Source organism: Hyperolius riggenbachi, chromosome 2, assembly GCF_040937935.1.
Source record: "Hyperolius riggenbachi isolate aHypRig1 chromosome 2, aHypRig1.pri, whole genome shotgun sequence".
NCBI lineage: Eukaryota > Metazoa > Chordata > Amphibia > Anura > Hyperoliidae > Hyperolius > Hyperolius riggenbachi.
Genome location: NC_090647.1, coordinates 354,913,954 through 354,935,400, shown reverse-complemented (window position 1 = coordinate 354,935,400; position 21,447 = coordinate 354,913,954). Strand labels below are relative to the sequence as shown.

Sequence of the window (21,447 nt, the reverse complement as noted above, 5' to 3'; positions counted from 1 at the left end):
CTGCAATGCTGTCTGTTTTGTGTAGCTAAAGCACAGGGTAGGCTGTGCTTTAGAGATCACACTAATGCTGGGAATACACCATGCCTTTTTCAAGCAGAGAGATGGTTCAATAGATAATTTCCGGCATGCCCGATCTCACGTTCAATCGATTTCTCATAGAAGTGAATGGAAAAAGATAAGAAAAATGAGTGGAAGATAAGAGAATCAAGTGGTGGATCGAGCGGCAAAATTGAACTGACTTCATGGTGGAAAAAACAGCTATTTGATCTCAAAGGCCCTTTAAGGGATTCATTACTGGCCAAAGCCCCTTTTACACTGACATATTTGCATTGCGTTGGGTTTCCCAACTTTTGTCTATAAACATTAAAGTAGCCTTTGTTTTTAGGCAGGATTTTTAGTTCCTCGTTATGGGTTAAGACAAAGCACTGCATTGTAATTAGAGATGGTCCGAACGGTTCGCATGCGAACTTATTTGCGCAAACTTCTGTGGTTCGCGGTCGCAAACAAATGCAAACTTTATGGTGGTTCGACCCACCCCCTATACTACATCATTAGGGTCAGCTTTGACCCTATACATCTCAGTCAGCAGGCACAGGGTAGCCAATCAGCCTACACTCCCTCCTGGAGCCCCACCCCCCTTATAAAAAGCAGGCAGCATCACCCATTTCACTCACTCGTGTGGCTGTAGTAATTAGAGAAGGTAAAGGTGATGCAGAGACATTAGGGAAAGCTTAGTTAGGCTTGTTAGGTTACTCTTTCTTGCTGATTCTTATTGCTAAAAAGCACTCCTCATCCTCAACAGCTCTTTTGAGAGCTGATGTTGTTCTTGTGATCTATTTTTTTTTGTGTGTGTGTGTCCCACAGACACTTGTGTTGCATATACAGCCCTGTCAGTCAGTCTTAGCTGCTGGACTTTGGCCCCTTGGTAATTGCTACTGTGCCACTGCCAAGCCCAGCACATTCAGTGACTACATGTGTGTGTGACAGCTGTACATTTGTAATACCCATCACTGCATATACCTACCTGTTCCCAGTGCACCCACCTACCTACGTGAGCGCACGCAGTGTCACTGTACCTGTTCAGTACCTGTGTGTGTGTGTGACAGGTGCACATTTGTAATACCCATCACTGCATATACCTACCTGTTCCCAGTGCACCCACCTACCTACGTGAGCGCATGCAGTGTCACTGTACCTGTTCGGTACCTGTGTGTGTGTGACAGCTGTACATTTGCAATACCCATCACTGCATATACCTACCTGTTGTTCACAGTGCACCCACCTACCTACGTGAGCGCACGCAGTGTCACTGAACCTGTTCTATACCTGTGTGTGTGTGTGACAGGTACACATTTGTAATACCCATCACTGCATATACCTACCTGTTGTTCAGTGTACCCACCTACCTATGTGAGTGCACCCAGTGTCACCGTACCTGTTCGGTACCTGTGTGTGTGTGACAGCTGTACATTTGTAATACCTATCACTGCATATACCTACCTGTTGTTCAGTGCACCCACCTACCTACGTGAGTGCACACAGTGTCACTGCACCTGTTCACGGTACCTGTGTGTGTGTGTGTGTGACAGCTGCACATTTGTAATACCACTCATTGCATAATTGTTCACAGTACCTGTGTGACGACCGCACACTGTGTAATATACCACACCGTGCATACCTGTTAACTGCACCTGTGTGACAGCTGCACATTGTATTGTAATACCAGTCACTGCATACCTTTCACTGCACCTGTGTGACTGCAAATTGTATTAGTCAAGTCAGTGCATACCTTTCACTTCATCACCCCGATATGGACAAAACAGGTAGAGGCAGGGGCAGACCCAGAGGCAGGCCACCCAGCAGGTCTGTTCAAGGTCATGCTGATGTGATTTCGTGCTGCCCTGGACCAAAGTACAGTGCTCAGAAGAAGGCACATCCCATCAACTCCCAAGATTGTCAAGACATGGTTGACTATTTAAAAAACCATAAATAAACTTGCCTATCTCAACAGCCACCTTAAATTATGATACCCGCACCTCATTGCGAGGGATCAGCCCCATCAAAAATATGATGTATAGTAATATATGCAAAAAAATGGGAGAGATCATAGGTATATGAAAAAATAGAAAATTAGCTTTATTGTGACACAAAATCCATTTGAGTGTAGCAAAATTAAAATCAATTAAAAGTAACCTGTTTAGAGCACAACACCATCCGCACCTTCATCACACGCCACACACTCAAACACCCCTAACGGTACCGGTACCAATTAGGCCGTATCTTCAGAGAGGGGGAGAGAGTTTGTATGTGCTTAGTAATGGAGGGCAGTCGGATTCCTCTTCAGCTTGCAAGCTAGTTATAACAGAGTCCAGATAATCTCACCATAGGTAATTCAGTCGCTCAGTTACCGTCACTGCGATGTCATTTGAACTGTTCACCACCAGGTAAGGATCGTCGGACAGCGTGGGCTCTCAGGCGTCTGCTCAACCCGCTCTGCTTGGTTGCTGTATGGCGGGGAACGCGCACTGATGCCGTGTCCTGCTATAGTTGTTGCAGCGGTGAGGAGCGCTCCAGGTCACGTGATTCAGACCCGCCCACCGACGCGTTGCGCCCGCCCACTTGCGAGCTTCGTCAGGGTGTACGTGGCTTGCCATTGGCTTCACTCTCTGTCTTTTCTACCCATCTGTTACGGGGCGGGGAGTCCTTCAGTGCGTCATCATTCCGCGTACATGCGGTAGTCTATGCGCACCACCTCAACACCGCCACACGCTGCTGATGGTAACCATGGCTACTCATATACACCAGCTATAGTTTCAGATCCGCGTCCAAGCGGCGTCTTTTCCGCGTTTTGGATCACATATTGCTCCTTTTCACGATGCCCTCATATACACCCATAGAAAGAAGGTGAGTTCAAGGAAGGAGATTAGGTATAAGCGTATGAATGTCTTATTTTCCTTATTGGGACACAGCTCGTTTCCATGCTTTGGATTGTTCACCTTATACTTCTTCCGCCAGCTAAAAAAGTCCACAATTGGAGTATCTCAGCCCCCTCTCCCTTTTTCCCCTTTCCAAACACAGATGGCATCCCACATTAGCAGTGTGAAGGTCGTCACCGGTTAGGGCAGAAATGGGGCATAACTCAGTTCACAATTGAGTCCTGCTGACCCCATGGCCCCCAGAAGGTAAATCCACCGGCTTTCTTGCTGCTTCAATAGTTTTAATCTGTCTCCCCCTCTCCTATTCATTGGGATTGACACAATCCCCATTGCTTTCAAGCCTCTTGGGTCGCCATCATGTTCCTGGTAGAAATGTTCTGCAACAGAACTCTTGTATTGTCCATTGTCCTGGAGGCCACTGTTGATATTGGATATGTGTTCCATAATACGTGTTTTTAGCTTGCGGGTAGTTAATCCTACATATATCTTGTGACATGGGCACTCTAACCGATAAATGACCCATTCACTATCACAATTGATAAAACTCTTGATCTACCATTGTTTCCTACCCGATGCATCATGGAAGATTTTGGCTTGCACCATTACTTCACACGCAACACACTTTCCACATCTAAACATTCCCACAGTTTTGCTACGGCCTAACCAATTGGTCGTTACTGTAGGGACGTATTGTGAAGCTACCAAAACATCCTTCAAGTTGGGTGCGCGCCTTGCTACAAGCAAAGGGCGTTCACCAACAATTCCCTTCAGATCGGGATCGGTCTGCAGTATTGGCCAAAATTTGGACAGGATCTCCTGGATTTTCCTCCAGTTGGCATTATATGGTGTTATAAATCTGGGGGGTTCAGACTTTTTATCATGCCTGCCTCTAGGGCGGCCTGTGTTACCAGCCAACAACTCGTCCCTTGCTCGCAATCTGGCTCTGTCAAAGCCGGTGCAGAGCACATCATGTCGGTACCCCCGCTCCCGGAAACGATCATACATGTCCAAGGCTTCCCTACCAAAGTCACTCTCTAGTGTACAGTTTCTGCGCAGGCGCAGAAACTGACCATACGGGATTCCGTTTTTGAGATGACCAGGGTGACTATTTAACACAGAACACCTCATCTTCCACCAGGGCAACTACAAGCACCACATCCACTGCATTTGACACTTCGCAGGAGTTATTTGGTGGGGAATTAACTGATTCACAGGCATTATTGTTAACAAGATGAAGGCGCTAAGCAAGTTACACCACCTCATATGTCTGAGTTAGGCGACACTATGGACGTAACGTGTGAGGAGGAGGACGATTAAGTACCTGCTATTGGTGCAGTTTATGAGGTGTCTGAGGCAAGCAAAGCTGGGTAGGATGATTATCATCCATAGTGTTGCCTAACTCAGACATATGAGGTGGTGTACCTTGCTTAACCCTCTGAACTGTCCCCTTGGTCATCTTGTCTCATCATGATTATGGTGATACGGATGCCACGTGGGTTCCTAAGAGACAAGATGACCAAGGGGACAGTTCAGAGGGGGAGTCAGAGAGGAGTTGGAGAAGACGAGTTGCTGAAAGAAGCAGGGGGAGCTCGTCATCAGAAACAGCTGGTGGCAGTGTCCGGCGCCATGTATCGCCACCTATGTACAGCCAGCCACCATGCCCTTCAACGTCAGTTGCTGATGCCACCATAGTGCCATCACCCCAGGGGGGATTAGCGGTTTGGAAATTGTTTAGTGCATCTGCCTTAGATCAGAGCAATGCCATCTGTTCTCTCTGTATGGCATGTACATGTGTCAATTCCTCTTCGTGATTGTCACCTTGCTGCGGTGAAGGGGCTTGCGTATCACAATGAAGCAATGACCGACGGCTATATGAGTGTCTCAGGGGGGGGGGGGGGGGAGGGCACACCCAAGATAATAAGGTTGTTGCTTCTGTTACGGTGGTGCTCTGTTGATCACACCACTGAGGTGAGAGAAACCCTTAGAGTGCAGAGTCTAAGGGCTTGATTCACAAAGCCGTGCTAACTGTTTAGCACAGGTGTGCTAAACAGTTAGCACGTGAAGTGCCATTCGCGGACTTTTGCACGTGCAAAAGTACGCTATCGCACGAATTGCGGCACTTTGCGCGTGCAAAAGTCTGCGAACGTCACTTCACGTGCTAACTGTTTAGCACACCCGTGCTAAACAGTTAGCACGGCTTTGTGAATCAAGCCCATAGTTTTAAAGCACTTTAGGCCTCCAATTTAGCATGCAATGTGATTACTGCCCTTAAAACACTGCTTTGCGTCAAATCCAGATTTTTCGACGGGACCTTTGGCGTGTATCCCACTCCTCCATGCAAAAACTCAGATGTTAGACCCCTTGAAACATTTTTGCCATCACTTTTCTGGCCAGCATAAATGTTCCTAGTTTTCAAAGTTCGCCTCCCCATTGAAGTCTATTGTGGTTCGCAAAAGTTTGCGCGAACCAAACTTTTGCAGAAGTTCGCCTTCGAGGTTCGCGAACCGAAAATCGGAGGTTCGAGCCATCTCTAATTGTAATATATAACACATGTGATTCTAGATAAGTGATAAACTACAGAAATGTCCAAAATGTTTGCTACTCTGAAAAATGTTGTTACTTTAACCTTATGACCACTTTTATAAATGGATCAATTAAAAAAATGCCATTTGAGAAAATGCTGCTTACCACTCTATAAGTCAGTCTGAAGAGATTTACAGAAACTCTTTATTTCCAACTGCTTCTTTTACAATCAGCATATCACAAATTAGGAAAATGCCTACAAGGAGTCAGATCTCTTGATCTCCAGCAGTTTATCTCCTGCAACAGGTCTAACTTCATGAAGTAAATCTACTAACAGTCTCTCAGGCCTGGAACCCACTAGCTTCGCTTTTCTACGCCTTTTCTAAGCGCTTGTGATTTAAAAAGTTCCTGCTAATATAATCCTATGTGTGTGATCCCACATGGCGATATGATTTTTTTTCTTAAATCCCCATAGTATGACATTAGCAAGAGCTTTTCAAATCACAAGGGCTTAGAAAAGAGCTGCTAGTGGGTCACAGGCCTCACAACTACTGTCAGTAGCAGGAAAGGGAGATTTCATCTCTGAATTTTTTTTTCCAGTCCTTTAACCTCCTTGCCGGTTATCCCGAGCTCAGCTCGGGGTAACCTGCGCAGGAGGATATCTCAGGCCCCGCTGGGCCGATTTGCATATTTTTTTTTTGTTACAAGCAGCTAGCACTTTGCTAGCTGCTTGTAACTTCCGATCGCCGCCGCTCGCCACCAATCCGCCGCAATCCGCCGCGCCGAGTCGCTCCCCCCCGCCCCAGAGCCCTGCGCTGCCTGGCCAATCAGTGCCAGGCAGCGTTGAGGGGCGGATCGGGATTCCCTATGACGTCCCGACGTCCATGACGTCGGTGACGTCATCCCGCCCCGTCGCCATGGCGACCGGGGAAGCCCTGCAGGAAATCCCGTTCTCAACGGGATTCCCTGCATACTCTGATCGCCGAAGGCGATCGGAGTGGGTGGGGGGATGCCGCCGCTTAGCGGCTATCATGTAGCGAGCCCTTGGCTCGCTACATGATTTAAAAAAAAAAAATTAAAAAAATGTGCGGCGCTGCCTCCTTGCCGGATTTTTTAGACCGGCAAGGAGGTTAAAGGGACTCCGAGCACCTCTCATGGGTATGCCTTTAAGCCAGACGACTTCCAACAAAGTCGTGCTATGACCACTCTGGAGGAGCCTCTTGCAATGGCCATGCATGTCACTTCCTCTTCCTGCTTCATTCAGTGATGCACTTCTCTAACAGAGCAGACAGGGGTGACCCAGAAGTTATAAGTTATAGGTATAGTTAAGATGGCAGCCGCAATGTTTAAATTGAAATCGAACGAAAACTATTTGGTGTAGAATGGCGATTCATGCATCAGATGAAAGAGGAAAGCACAAGCTGCATAATAAGGTATGCATCTTTAAGTACATTGCAGTACTGGTCGGAGTCTGTAGGCATACCCATGAGAGGTGCTCAGAGTCCCTTTAAATCTGAGCTTCATAAGCAAAATGAATTAATCAAGAGGCTCATTGTTGAAAATAAGATGTTAAAGCTCTTGATTATGAACAATTAAAATTGCCCATGTAACCCTGGATTTACTGTGGACATTCATTAGGTTAATAATTACTCTTACATTATCCATAAGTGATACAATTAAACAGTCTAGCTGTTAGATACGATGTTCTTGATCTCTTGACAGACTATAACAGAAGTACAGAAGTTATACTCTACAGCCTATGACAAATATGTGAAAAATGAAGGGGGGAATGAAACGCTACATGAATTTCATTCTTGGGTGAGTATTAGATGTTTTGTTTTTTCCCCATAAAAAATGGTTATTGAAAGATAAGGAAAAACAACATTGAACAGCACATTTGGCAAGAAATAGGAAAACACCACAATACAGTACAGTACAATTTATAAGGACATAAGTTAACAAATCTCAATAAATTAGTAGTAAAACAAGTAAAGATAAACATAAGGAAAAAAACTCTTTGCATAAAGAAGTATAATACTGTATGGGCTAAAGCTCAGAATACTAGGCAATAAAGCATCATGAAAAAACAATACTAGAAAAGCCAATAGCCAGAAATCCAATGTGCATAATGAAAAACCAAAATGACAAACATAGCATAACCATATCATCACCCTCAAGATTTAGTGTGTAGGAACCCTTCCACCACGGCATAAATAACAGGCTTCCTACATTGTGCAATATGAATATCAGTGCCATGTGTGAAAGGATCCTGACCCAGCCTCAAGAAATGGAGCCCATACGACACTCAAAGGCTCACAACATTGCAGTGGTCATAGGGTCATTTACAACAAAAAGATAATTTCGACAGAACCACATTCACTGGTCATCTGTAAAAAGAAGAAAGAGACTTTTGGGATTGTCAAAAACTCCCTCAATAAGAAGGACTGTGGGTGCGCTCAACACTCATGCTCCCACAGGAAGACCAGCCCAACTCAAGCAATTCAGAAAGGAAAGGTATCTGACTAATCCTGGGCCATTAGGGTATCATACTCTTCCAAATCCTTAAAATCCATCCACTGTGCCTAAGTAATTGTGAATTTCTGTATCCTACCTAGTTTCACAGCCCCGCAATTCCTCCATGGAATAAATATAGTCAACCTTAATTAGCCATTCCTTCAGAGAGGGCAAAGTAACCCTTTGTGCCTAACTGCTCAATGTCTGGCAATACTAAAAAATTAAACCCTAATCTGGTCAATGGGGAAGGCGATGGGGGCTCACTTAAAGAGACTCTGTAACAAAATGTTCAGCCTTATTTCTTCTATCCTATAAGTTCCTATACCTGTTCTAATGTGGTCTGTCTTACTACAGCCTTTCCTAGTTGCACAGCGGCTGTATTATCTCTGTTATATAATCTAATCTTCTTTCCTCTGACGTCTTTTTCGGGCTCAGGCACTCAGGCAGGAATGGGCTGGTCTGCTTGTGGTAGGATAGAAGCTATACACACCCTCTCCACGCCCCCTGCAGGCTCTGTGTGAGTCACAGACTGAGCTCCTCTCAGCCTATCACATTCTGGTATCAGCCATGTCTTTTGTTTGTAAACACTGCCTAAAACTGGCAATTACAATCCAGGATCGCAGCAGGGAGTGGCAGAAACAGCACAAATGAGCCCAGGAGAACATAATGAATAGAATGGTATGCTTTTTATTGTAAGAATTTTAGAGTACAGATTCTCTTTAAGCCACACTGGGCTAGATGAGGATAAAAGAGCACAAGAATTTAGTTGTTCTTTCATTGGACACCAACAAATGGCTAAAGAACTGTGTAAAGAAAAGAAAAAACAAGTGCTCCTAGAGTAGAGTGTTCAGAGTGGCTCACCTTATCAAATTGCTGACAGTGTCAGTATTGACTAATCAGCTTTCAGGCATGTCAGTGGATCAGTCCAAAAAGCCATTCCAATTGTGATCAGGAAACATATTAGGTCACTGCATGCTTTATTTTCCTGAAAAAAAAAATCCTAACTTACCTTTGGGTGCAACCAGCCTGTGATTTATAAATAAGGACATTCAGCCTTGGAATCATCTGTAGAGCTTTGACAGTTTCCTCATTGGACCCTTGAACAATGTCCCACTCACAGAAGTTACTATCACATTTCAAATTGTATTACCTAGTGGATTGATCCATTGGCATGCCTGAAAGCTGATTGGGCAATATTGACACTGTCAGCAGTTTGATAAGGTGAGCCACTCTGCATGAGGGTAGAGCACTCTACTAGGCTGTGTTCCCACTTCTGGCAGATCACATGCGGCCAGTGAGACCGGACATTGTAGTGTCTACTTCAATGGCCGCTGTGGTCTGGCTGGAGACCGGGGCAGATGTGTTACCACCACAGGCTATAAGGAGAATGTATTTGCCTGCACGAGATTATCGCGGATTCCCTTAGTGCTGGCTTCTGCTGATCGCGTCATCATCAAAAGCCAGCACTAAGGAAACAGTGAAGGAGAGGTCTCTGATCACCACTGGAGCTGCTAAATGAGGTGAGCTGCGCTGCCAATACTTACATTTATGCGGAAGAGACATGGGGGGAGCAGAGGAGGACACAGGGTCAAAACAGGGAGTCCCCGAATTTGTGGTGGGTCAGCAGTTCATATCAGTGGGCATTCATAAGTCGGGGACTCGCTGTATTTGGCATATAAGATGCAGGAACTTTTTCTCCCCATTTTTGAGGGGGTAAAAGTGTGTCTTATTGCCTAAAAATACGGTCTTTGCATCACCAGGCAAGCATTGTTATTAATGCAGTTTGCATTTCTCTTGTTTTGTAGGTAAAGTGTTGTGGTAATGATAACCCCCAGAGTGTTCAGCAAGTGAGCAGCTTGTGCTTGGAGGAACATAAAGAACACAAGGTATGTATTGCACACATGTTTTGTTATAGCTGTAGCTTACATTCTAAACGCACACCTGAAGTGAGGGGGATATGGAGACTGCCACATGTATTTCCATTTAAACAATGCAGATTGCCTGGCTGTTCTGCTGATCTTCAGCCTCTAATATTTTTTGCCATATACCCTGAACAAGCATGCAGATCAGATGTTTCTGACTGAAGTTTGACTGGATTAGCTACGTGCTTGTTTCAGGTGTGTGATACAGGTGCTACTGCAGCCAAACAGAACAGCAGGACTGCGGCCTGCCAGGCAACTGGTATTCTTTAACCTCCTGAGCGGTATACCCAACACTGTAGAGGTTTTAACTGCCTCAGGAGTCCCCTGCTATAAAACTATTAGATTACATGAGATCAGTACATATTAGCTAGCACTAGGCAAGCTAGAATAGGTGGCCGCTAAACCCCCTCCCCTCCCCCCCTACCCAGCCATGATCCAGCAATCACCACAGCCTCCCCAGACAGCTCCGATCTTTTCTATGGGGAGGATCGGGTCTGCGCATGACATTATGACGTCATGTACGATCCTCCCCATAGAGAAGAGCGGATTTCGTTGGTAAGCTCTCATAATACATGGAGGTGGTAAAATTTGCCAAACATTGGTCAATCAAAATTGAAGGTGTGTACCAGGCTTTACTCTGATTACATAGAAAAGTGAAGTTAACCCTCTGCACCCCACCATGTTATAGATTACACTATTCTTTGCATAAAAATAGGGACTGTACAACATGCACTGTCTGCTCACTTTTACTCAAAAACAGGAACTAAACATATACAGCATCCACTGAAGAGCTAATCTCTGTAATAAGACAGGAACTCTGCATAAAAACAGGGATTTTAGATGCAATTAGTGCTTAAGCTCACCAACGTCGACAACGTATCCCTGGTCTGACAGCAGGTGCCAAGAGGAGGTGTGACCATGTAATTTAAAAGCGAAGTTAACTCTCTGCACTCCACCATTAACTCTGATTACCACTACGGAGAGTAGTGGCCCTCTGAACCTTGAAATGCACTGGCAGTGGTGTAGAGGGTCAGCTACCAGTAACGTCAATATAGCAGCTCTTTTGAACACAAATTAGATACACGCATTTAACTTCAGTTTTTCCATCTTCTATTGTTTTAGGAAGCTTTTCAAGCTGTGCCAACTGCACAGTGGGCAGGGGTTACTAAAAAAAATTATCAGTGTCAAAACAATGAGGAAAGTCTTGTGATCAATCGATTATCAAATTTAATTATTTCAGTAAAAAAAACTATTTTTAAAATACACCCCGTAAAGGGAGTCTGAAGTGAAATCTCTACCCCCAAAAAACAGATACTCACCTAAGGAGAGGGAAGACTCTGGGTCCTATAGAGCCTTCCCATTCTTCTCCTGGCTCTGCGGTTCCAGAGCTGGAACCTCCTTTAGCAGTCTCCGACCGATGGGTTGGAGACTGCTCTCTGCAGCTGCGGGGGGAGGGGGGAGAGACTTTGGAAGTCTTCGGAAGCCCAAAAGCTCCCAAGATGGTCCGCTCTGTGCGAGAGAGCCTGTTCGCTCATGCGCAGGAGAGGCCTGTCTTCAGGAGCACTTGGACTTCCGAAGCCTCCTGCAACCGAAGAGAGCAATCTCTGGTTTATCGTCAGAGACTGCTAACGAGGGAGCCAGCGCTGGAACGTGGGGACCATAGGAGGAACAGGAAGGCTCTACAGGACCCAGAACCTTCCATCTCCTTATGTGAGTGTCTGTTTTTCTTTTTTTTTTGGGGGGGGGGGGGGGGTATTTTTGGAATTAATTAACTACGCAACCTTCCGTATTACCCCAGTAAAGCAGTTAAAGTTAAACTTGTGCTAAAATTGAAAAGTAATAGCAGATTTGACAAAGATAGCTGCAGGAGGACACTTCCTATCACTTTCATTTTACTGGAATGAATGTAGTATGCTACCTTCAATGCAGTGTATTTCTCGGGGCAAATTAGCCATACAAGTGGAGTCCTATGTAAACATGATTTTAAAACTCATTACTTTTTGTGGCAGGCCCATTCATATGTTTTTTTCCCCTCATATCACTAATGACACATTTCCATAACTATGATAATAAAATAAGTTTATATCTCACATTTTTAGAACTGCTTGGTAGAGATTGAGAAGGTTTTACATAACAATTTCCAGATAGTTGGAATACTGGCAGTGGCCACAGCTGGAATAACGGTAAGTGGCTTGCACATAAGAGTTGTATTATTTTATAACTCTGTCACTACCTTGACATTTGTTTTATGCAAAGAAAAATCAGTCATTATGATGAACTTCCTTTTTTGTACATTTTTTGAACAGGATATATAAAATACTAAAGAAATATTACAAATGAACATGAAATATAAATATAAAGGTTATGCATGTTCCTGTAGAAGTAGTGACCCCCATTCAGGCTTCTTAAGGGAGCTATCAGGAAGAAAACGGAATTGGGCTGCTGAAAATCCTGTCCATTCCACCGTATACTTTTTGTCTTCTCCTGAAACAGGGCATTACATTGAAGCAGCACAGGAGCATTCTCCTGCAGTTGTATTTAGAAGTAAAAGTCATACTGAATAATGTACTGTATATACTCGAGTATAAGCCTAATTTTTGGGCCAAGAAAGTGGCCCATAAGTGGGGGTCTTGGCTTATACTCGAGTCGCTACTCTTTGAGTAACCCCTACAGTGCCCCCACTATATGCACAGTGGTGCATCATCTGAGGGAGACCACACACTTGAAATTTCCATGGAAGGTTCTAGCTTACCTCATCTCGAGTTGTGGCCTTGGTACTTGCCAGTAAGGTGGTATGAGAGTAGAGGCCCCCAGCACTGGTAGATTATTTGCCAGCTACAGGAAACTAAGCACTGCCATAACCTAAAAGCATTCCTCATAGATTTTGGAAAATGTAAAATTATTCTGTTCACTGGAATCCTACATAGTAGTGGCCAAAAAACAATAATTATAGATTTGGATTTTTTGCTGGGCTGTCCCAGCTAATTTCCAAAGGACTGCTTTGTGACAGCCGGGCACTTTATAGCCAGGGGTGGATTTCCGGAAAGGCCACCAAGACCCATGCCTTGGGCGGCTGCAGCCCAAGGGGCACGTAAGCATGAAAGAGGGTTTGCTACATATGAAAGAGAAGGCTGCAAATAGGGAGCAATACATAAAAATTGAAGCTCATGTCCAAGAGAGCTTTGCATGAAAGGGAGGGTCTGCAGTACAGGGATCGTATACATGGAAGAGGGGGCGGCACATGAAATGGGAGGGGCGCTGCTGCACTTGGTAGGGGAGCCCCAATATACTTTGCCTAGGGATGAAAAAAGTATAAATCCGGCCTTGTTTATAGCCCAAAAGACAAGGGGTACTAATAATACTTTCACCACAATATTGTTGCATAAACTTAATTCTACAAATGAAAAGATATTACAAATTCATCCACATAAACTGAACTGAGTCAAATATTGTGGCTGCTATCTTTAAAAAAAAAATGCCAATTGTCACCTGATCTAGCTTTCGGCAGTATCTCTGAGTCACACCTGACAATCATAAGAGGAGGAATACTGAATTTCTCTCGCCTTGCAGCGATGGGTTCCCAGTTCGAATCCCAGCCAGGTCAACATCTGCACAGAGTTTGTATTTCTCTGTATGTCTGTGTGGGTTTCCTCCAGGCTCTCTGGTTTACTCTCACATCCCAAAAACATACAAATAAGTTAATTGGCTTCCCCCTAAATTGACCCTAGACTATGATACATGCACTAAATGATACATACATAGACATTAGACTTTGGTAGGGAATAGGTTGTGAGCCCCTCTGAGGGACAGTTAGTGACAAGACAATATACTCTGTAGAGCATTGCGTAATATGTCGGCGCTATATACGGTAAATACTTGAATAAATACATTTCTGCAGTGTTATGAACTGTAATACTGAGTTTGTTTGTGACTATGCTGACACCTACAGAGCAAAAACGAAATGGCAACTCAAGCAAAAACCTATAATGCTTACTATCTGATTCACAAACTCATAACTGTCACTGCTTTGAAGGGACAGTCCTTCCTTTGTAAGCAAATTCCCCTGCTCTTTTTTCCTCTTTAAATTCCCTCTTTTTGGACTGATCTAAACAAATAAATATGTTTAGCTACTAGTGCCTGTAGTATGGTTGACTCATAACATGTATCTCATGAATTTTAAATTATTACTTTGCATACCTCCAAATACTAACATAAAGGAAGGAAGGGAAGGATGAAAAGCTCAGTTCGGTATGAAAAGTGTCCTCTACTCTTGAATTTCTATAATATACCTCTGGAAATGTGATGAAGACGTTCCTGGGGGTAAGGTGGTTTGCCCAAATAGGTTACATAGTTACATAGTTATTTTGGTTGAAAAAAGACATACGTCCATCGAGTTCAACCAGTACAAAGTACAACTCCAGCCCGTCCCCCACATACCCCTGTTGATCCAGAGGAAGGCGAAAAAAACCCCACAAGGCATGGTCAAATTAGCCCCAAAAGGGAAAATTTCCTTCCTGACTCCAGATGGCAATCAGATAAAATCCCTGGATCAACATCATTAGGCATAACCTAGTAATTGTAGCCATGGATGTCTTTCAACGCAAGGAAAGCATCTAAGCCCCCTTTAAATGCAGGTAAGGAGTTTGCCATAACGACTTCCTGTGGCAATGCATTCCACATCTTACTCACTCTTACTGTAAAGAACCCTTTCCTAAATAAATGGCTAAAACGTTTTTCCTCCATGCGCAGATCATGTCCTCTAGTCCTTTGAGAAGGCCTAGGGACAAAAAGCTCATCCGCCAAGCTATTATATTGCCCTCTGATTTATTTATACATGTTAATTAGATCTCCTCTAAGGCATATTTTCTCTAGACTAAATAAACCCAGTTTATCTAACCTTTCTTGGTAAGCGAGACCTTCCATCCCACGTATCAATTTTGTAGCTCGTCTCTGCACCTGCTCCAAAACTGCAATATCTTTTTTGTAATGTGGTGCCCAGAACTGAATTCCATATTCCAGATGTGGCCTTACTAGAGAGTTAAACAGTGGCAATATTATGCTAGCATCTCGAGTTTTTATTTCCCTTTTAATGCATCCCAAAATTTTGTTCGCTTTAGCTGCAGCGGCTTGGCATTGAGTATGATTATTTAACTTGTTGTCGATGAGTACTCCTAAGTCCTTCTCCAAGTTTGATGTCCCCAACTGTATCCCATTTATTTTGTATGGTGCTAGACCATTGGTACGACCAAAATGCATGACTTTACATTTGTCAACATTGAATTTCATCTGCCATTTATGTGCCCATATAGCCATCCTATCCAGATCCTGTTGCAATATGACACTATCTTCCTGAGAGTTGATGATTCTGCACAATTTTCTCCTCTCAGAAAGATGGGAGGTACGCATCAATGCTTGCCTTCAAACAATCAGATTTTAATGTCCTTATATAGTAACAATGGGGACAATTGGGGAACCATCAGGAAATGTATGCAGACTCCAAGTTGGGTGAAAGGGGGTTGAATAGCAGCTTGACTATGCCTAATAGTCCTGGTTGAAGGATGGTGAGTAGTAGATCACAAAGCCAGTCTTTAATTTAAAAAAAGCAATGTGCCACCCTTGATGGACTAGAGTGTACACAAAGCAGAAGCATCACATGACAGATTTCCTTATTAAAGTGGACCTGAACTCTTGCACAGGACAGAAGGAAAACATAGATAAATGCACCCAGTATTTATGTAGAGAGTTTAGCCTGTCTAATTTCCCCTCATTTGGTTCTAGTCACAAGTTCTCCCCTTTGTCACCTGACTGCCACGGCAGATAAGGCACATTAGCTCATTTAAAAGCACAGGATGTTAACAACATGTCTGCTTCCATGAAAGCAGGAAGTAGAAACACTGTAGATTTATTTCAGGATTTGTATCAACTGTAACAAAGAAATGTTTTTCTTTAAAGGTTATTATGCTGTTGCGTATCTTTTAGAGCAGAGAGGAAGTTCTGAGTTCAGGTCCGCTTTAAGGGCTAGTTCACAATGCTCAGTTGCATTGCAGAATAACTTTGCATGTTAACTCACTGCCCATTCAATTCTATGGATCATGTTATTCTAATCCTCTGCATGCAGTCTTTGTATTATAGCCTATGTCCAGCCTTACTTTGCAGTTATTGTTATTATTATTGATTTGAATAGTGCCAACATCTTTTGTGGCTCTGTACAACAGAATACAAAGTATAACAATACAATATAAACAATACAGTTACAGTTAAAAATACAAGACATTGTTGGATTACATCTTACGCAGTGAATAAATCAATTACAGATTTGTACATAATGGTGGAAGATATGCACATATTACACAGCATTAAGGTCCGTACACACGCCGGACTTTAGGCAACGACGGGTCCGTCGTTGCCTCCCGCTGGGTGGGCGTGCCAGCGACAGTCCGGCATGTGTACGCTCTGTCGTCAGACTGATACGGCTGTTTCTGAGCGATCCGCCCGGCGGATCGCTCAGAAACAGCCGTATCAGTCTGACGACAGAGCGTACACACGCCGGACTGTCGCTGGCACGCCCACCCAGCGGGAGGCAACGACGGACCTGTTGTTGCCTAAAGTCCGGCGTGTGTACGGACCTTTAGGGACAAAAGTGAAAGAGAACTCTGGCCAATCGGCCTTACAGTCTAAAGAGTTAAGGGATTGGACAATAGGTGAAGGGAAGCTGTGTATGAGATGGTAAAATAGTGGTCAGTTGCCAGTCTGTCCTAGGAGAGAGAACTACGCTTGCCTGAAGAGGTTAGTTTTCACACCTGAATATGGTAGTGTGTGATGTGTTAAATTAAGGTTGTTGGGGGGGGGGGGGGGGGGAGTGGCGGGTTCGATCAAAAGGAGTCATGTAGGATGGTATCTGGAAATAAGTGGATTAGGGCGGAGAAGCGGGAGAGAGATGGATGAGTTGTGCGGCAGAGTTCAAGATGGACAGTAACGGAGTCAAACAGAGCAGAAAGTTGCAGTAGTTTAGGTGTGAGATAATCAGATCATGCACAAGAAGTTTGGTAGTGTCCTGTGTGAGAAAAGAGCAGATGGTGGAGATGTTTTTTAGATGAGAGACGACAAGAGGAGGATAGTTTGTCAATGTGTGGTTTGAATGAGATAGTCAAGTCCAGTATTACGCCTAGGCAGCATGTCTGGGGGACAGGGGTAATGGAAGTACCATCAACAGAGATTGGGATGACAGCAGGGGTGTTGAATGGTGGGGTGGAAAAATAACTTTCATTCTTGTCCATTTTGAGTTTTAGAAAATGAGAGGACATGAAGGTGGAGATAGCATTGAGACAGTCAGTAACACAAGCTGTTAGAGTTGCCAAGTCAGGAGCCGAAAGGTAGATTTGGCCATCATCAACGTATAGGTGATATTGGAAACCAAAGGAACTGATGAGCTGACCAAGATTAGTGAAGATGGAGAAGGAGAGGTCTAGGCACTGAGCCTTGGGGAATTTCAACAGTGAGGGGTAGTGGAGAGGAGGTGGTGCTGGACTCAGCGACTTTGAAGGTCCTATCTGTGAGATAAGAGGAAAGCCAGGAGTGAGCAAGACTCCGAATGCCCATGGATGAGAGGATTTGAAGAAGGAGAGGATGGTCCACTGTGTCGAAAGCAGAAGAGAGATCTAGGAGGATGAGACTAGAGTAGAGGCCTTTATATTTTGCAGTTACCAGGTCATTGGTTACCTTGAGTATGGTAGTTTTGGGTTGAGTGGCTTGGGCGGAATCCAGATTGGATTTAATCAAACAGAGAATTAGCAGTAAGGTGATTTTGTCACTTAAAGGACAACTGCAGTGAGAAATATATGGAGGCTGCCATATTTATTTCCATTTATACAATACCAGTTGCATGGCAGTCCTGCTTGCTGGTCTATTAGGATGTAGTAGTGTCTGAATAATGGCAGAAATAAGCATGAACCTAATCTTTTAGATCTGACAATAATGTCAGAAACACCTGATCTGCTGCATGCTTGTTCAGGGTTTATGGCTAAAAGTATTAGAGGCAGAAGATTAGCAGGTTAGCCAGGCAACTGGTATTGCTTAAAAGGAAATAAATATGGCAGCCTCTATATCTCTCTCGCTTCAGTTGCCCTTTAAGAAAGATACAAACTCTTCAGCTGAGATGCAGGGAGTGGGAGGTGGGGGCTGGGGAAGTTGAAAGTAGCAAAGAGTAGCTTAGGGTTGTGCGGCTGTGAGGAAAGTAGGGAGGAAAAGAATGAGTGTTTGGCTACTGAGAGGGCCTGTCTGAGTGTATGTAGAGCCTCTTTTTAACTCTTGAAGTGCTCGGGCAAATCTCTATTTCACCAGTGCCATTTCAGTAGTTTATCTCCTCATTGAGACAGGGTTGTCGATGAGCCCAGTGACGGTAGACCGTTGAGGAGGGAGCCACAGAATCAACTGCTGAAGTTAAGGTATTGTTGTAATGGGCAGCTGTTAGCTCAGGGTAAGTAAAGAAGGGTAGAGTGAGTAGAGGGTGCAGAGAGGTTAGTAGTGTCTGGAGGTTGAAGTTGCGAGTGTTTCGGAAGAGGTATGCAGGGGAGTTTGTGTATAGAATGGATGGGAGGTGATACAATTTTAGTAAGTTATGATCAGACCTTGGGAGAAAAGAGTTTATAAGGTTTAATAGGAAAAAGTATCTAGTGAAGAGTAGGTCGAGTGCATGGCCGACTGCATGGGTTGCAATGGTGAGCAAAAGTGTGAAGTCAAGGGAGGTGGTGACAGGAACTTAGAGAAACAGGAGTTGTTAGTGTCAAGAGGGATGATGAAGCGGGAATGTCAGTGGACAGGAAGAGGGGATGCCATGCTGAGAAACAGTGTAAGAAAAGACTGGCTGGACCTGAGGGACAATAGACTACAGCAATTTGAAAGTGAAAGGGGGAATTGACTCGGATTGAGTGAACTTTGAAGGATGAGAAGTAAAAGGCTGGGGCAGGAAGAAGGGGGCTAAATGAACAGTGTTGGGAAATAATAATGCCTACACCTCTGCCATGTTTATTACCTGGTCTGGGTGTGTGCCTACACTGTAAGGCCCCATCACATTACCAAAGCAGATGGCCGTGCGATCGGAACCACAACGTGTACAAACGCACGCCATCTGCGTTTGCATGCGTTGCGTGGCTGATTCCCATTCACTGTAGTGAATGGGACAGCCATGTGTTTGGGCAAAAAATGTGTGCAGCATGCGTTCGCGGACCGCCCCAGTCCACAACGCATGCAGTGTGAACATCAGACAGTGCAGTCTATGCACCACTGATGTCGTGCGTTTCTGCTTCCCGAACGCGTTGCCGAAATACGGACGACAACGCGTGTAATGTGAACAAGGCCTAAGCCTCAGTATGAGAGTGCAGTGGGAGAGACAGTGTCTGAAGGGAGAAGCCATGTTTCAGTTATACCAAAAAAAGGTGAGGCCGTGTGAAATAAAAAATAAATAAATAAGTAATGGATATGTTCCAGTTTGTTGCATACAGATAAGGTACCTGCTATGGGAGGGAGGTGACTGGGGGAGTGAGATATGGTAATAAGGTTAATTGTATGGGAATGGATGTGGGGTGCATGTGAGTAGGGGAGGATTGCCTGGTGACAGGCTGTGGCCCAGGGTTAGGTGATATAGCACCAGCTGCAAGTAGAAAGAGAAGGGAACGTGTCAGCAGTTGAGAATGCAATTTAAATGTTGCCTTGGGGTTTTTAGAGCTGCATAGAGGAGAGAGAGATTTCAGGAGAGGCTAAGGAAGGTGAGGAAAGTAAGAAAGGTGAAATCAATGTAGAGTGTGCTACATTGGGAGGGTGCAAGTAGCTATGCTGCTTACAGATGTATGCAAAAGGCAGAACATGTAAACGAGAAAGATGAGTGTCACCGGAGGCCCTAGTGGTCAGACCTCAAATAGCCTTCCAAACGGTGCCAGCGCACGGATCGTGCGAACTCTGGTCGCAGTCAATGCGCAGGAACCGTTGGGAATTAGCCGCAGACAAACCAGAAGGGAGCCTGTGAGATACGGTAATTACAAAATACACACTAATTCAGGGTATAACTGCCACCACCTCGGTTACCATGGGCCCGAAGAGCCCGCTGACTGACTAGTCCTGCGAATAAAAACGGTTAAACACACTCTATTCTGTCTAGCCAACAACAACCAATAGTAGTGTCTCTTCAGAGACCCGGGATCAGTTCTGTGCGTGCTGAATAGTAGGGTAGCTAGAACAACAACTGACCATAGCGTCGGTTTATTGAAAGCAATATAAATAATTAATATATACAGACAATTATTAAAATCAACAATTATTAAAACAGTAATAGCCAGTATGCAAAAATAAAAGAAGGGAGAAAAAATACTTAGTTCCTGGAAAGATGTCCTTTAGTGAGAAAACTTGTAAAGTTCTTGGTTTCAATCAAAGTTCAGAGTTCAGACCAGGTGGATGCCAGCATATCCTCAAGCTGGCACAGATGAGTTCAAGATGTTTCAGGGTGGAGGACACTGAGTTTGTCTCCTCTGCCATTCTTATGCCTCTGATCCAGTAGGAGGGAGTGAGGGCAGGGCCACACTCCCCCTTAGAACATGAGATGAGTCCTCCCCTTGTCCTGGGGACCAGAAATCATGTCTTAACCACATATGGGCTCTATCTCACAGAACCGTACAGGTCAGGGCAGATTTACTAATATTTTCAGGTCTGCCTCGATTTACCCAGCAGCCTGATACCAAACATGAGGGGTGGGACCCCTGTGGTATCATCAGGGCACTTTCGAACTGCCTAACTGACAGTCTTTACCTCAGAATGTTCTGAAATGTTCTCAGAACCAGCGCCAGACAGGGCCATACATGCTCTGTTAGTTTGGAGGGTCTGCCAGCCTGGCAACACAGAAAATATGACACATATAGCAGTTTATGGAATATGATCTACATCTGGGATTGACAGCAGGTCATCCCTAGGTGAGGTTCTTTTTGAAGCTGGCAGCAGCAAGCCACATGTCGGCTCCCCTGCTGGGGAAGGAGCCAGAGTGTCTGAGTTTTTGCACTCTAGATTGCTTCTGTCATGGTGCTTGTCACCTATACCTAATGGATGGGCCATTAGCACAGCTTGAAGCCAGGGACTCTCTGCAGATGGCTAGGGCCCTTTTGGTGGAAGGAGGGAAAGAGAAAAAAAAACAAAAACCCAGGGATGTCATTTCTGATTCCTGTAACGGCTGCACAAATTTAGCCAGACAGCGATCAGAAATTGGACTGTGCGGCTCCTTCCAATTCGCCCGCGTTTCTCACGGCTGTTCCGTGACAATGAGCATTGTAAAAATTAGTGTGCCATTTAAAAACTAGGGTTTTTCCTACCTTGCATGTAAGCTGTTAGACTTGTGGCAGAAGTCTGGAGAATTTCTGCTGAATTTTGGTAAATTTTGTTCTGAAGACATATCAACAAGACACTTTGAAGTCAACACTTGAGGGGCCCATACACTCAGCCGATTTTCTGGCCGACCGATCGATCAAAATCGATGCAAATCGGTTGGCCAATCGACTGATCGATGGCCGATT

At 44.5% G+C, this 21,447-nt stretch overlaps 1 protein-coding gene across 1 annotated transcript in view; it reads left to right on the top strand.

Annotated features, from left to right (window-relative positions):
• Positions 1–21,447, top strand: part of TSPAN2 (tetraspanin 2) — a 203,566-nt gene that overhangs the window by 176,546 nt on the left and 5,573 nt on the right. The window contains exons 5-7 of the mRNA XM_068265557.1: positions 7,182–7,277; positions 9,779–9,859; positions 11,995–12,078. Coding sequence (XP_068121658.1) covers positions 7,182–7,277; positions 9,779–9,859; positions 11,995–12,078 — 261 coding nt within the window. The remainder of the gene's footprint in view (positions 1–7,181; positions 7,278–9,778; positions 9,860–11,994; positions 12,079–21,447) is intronic.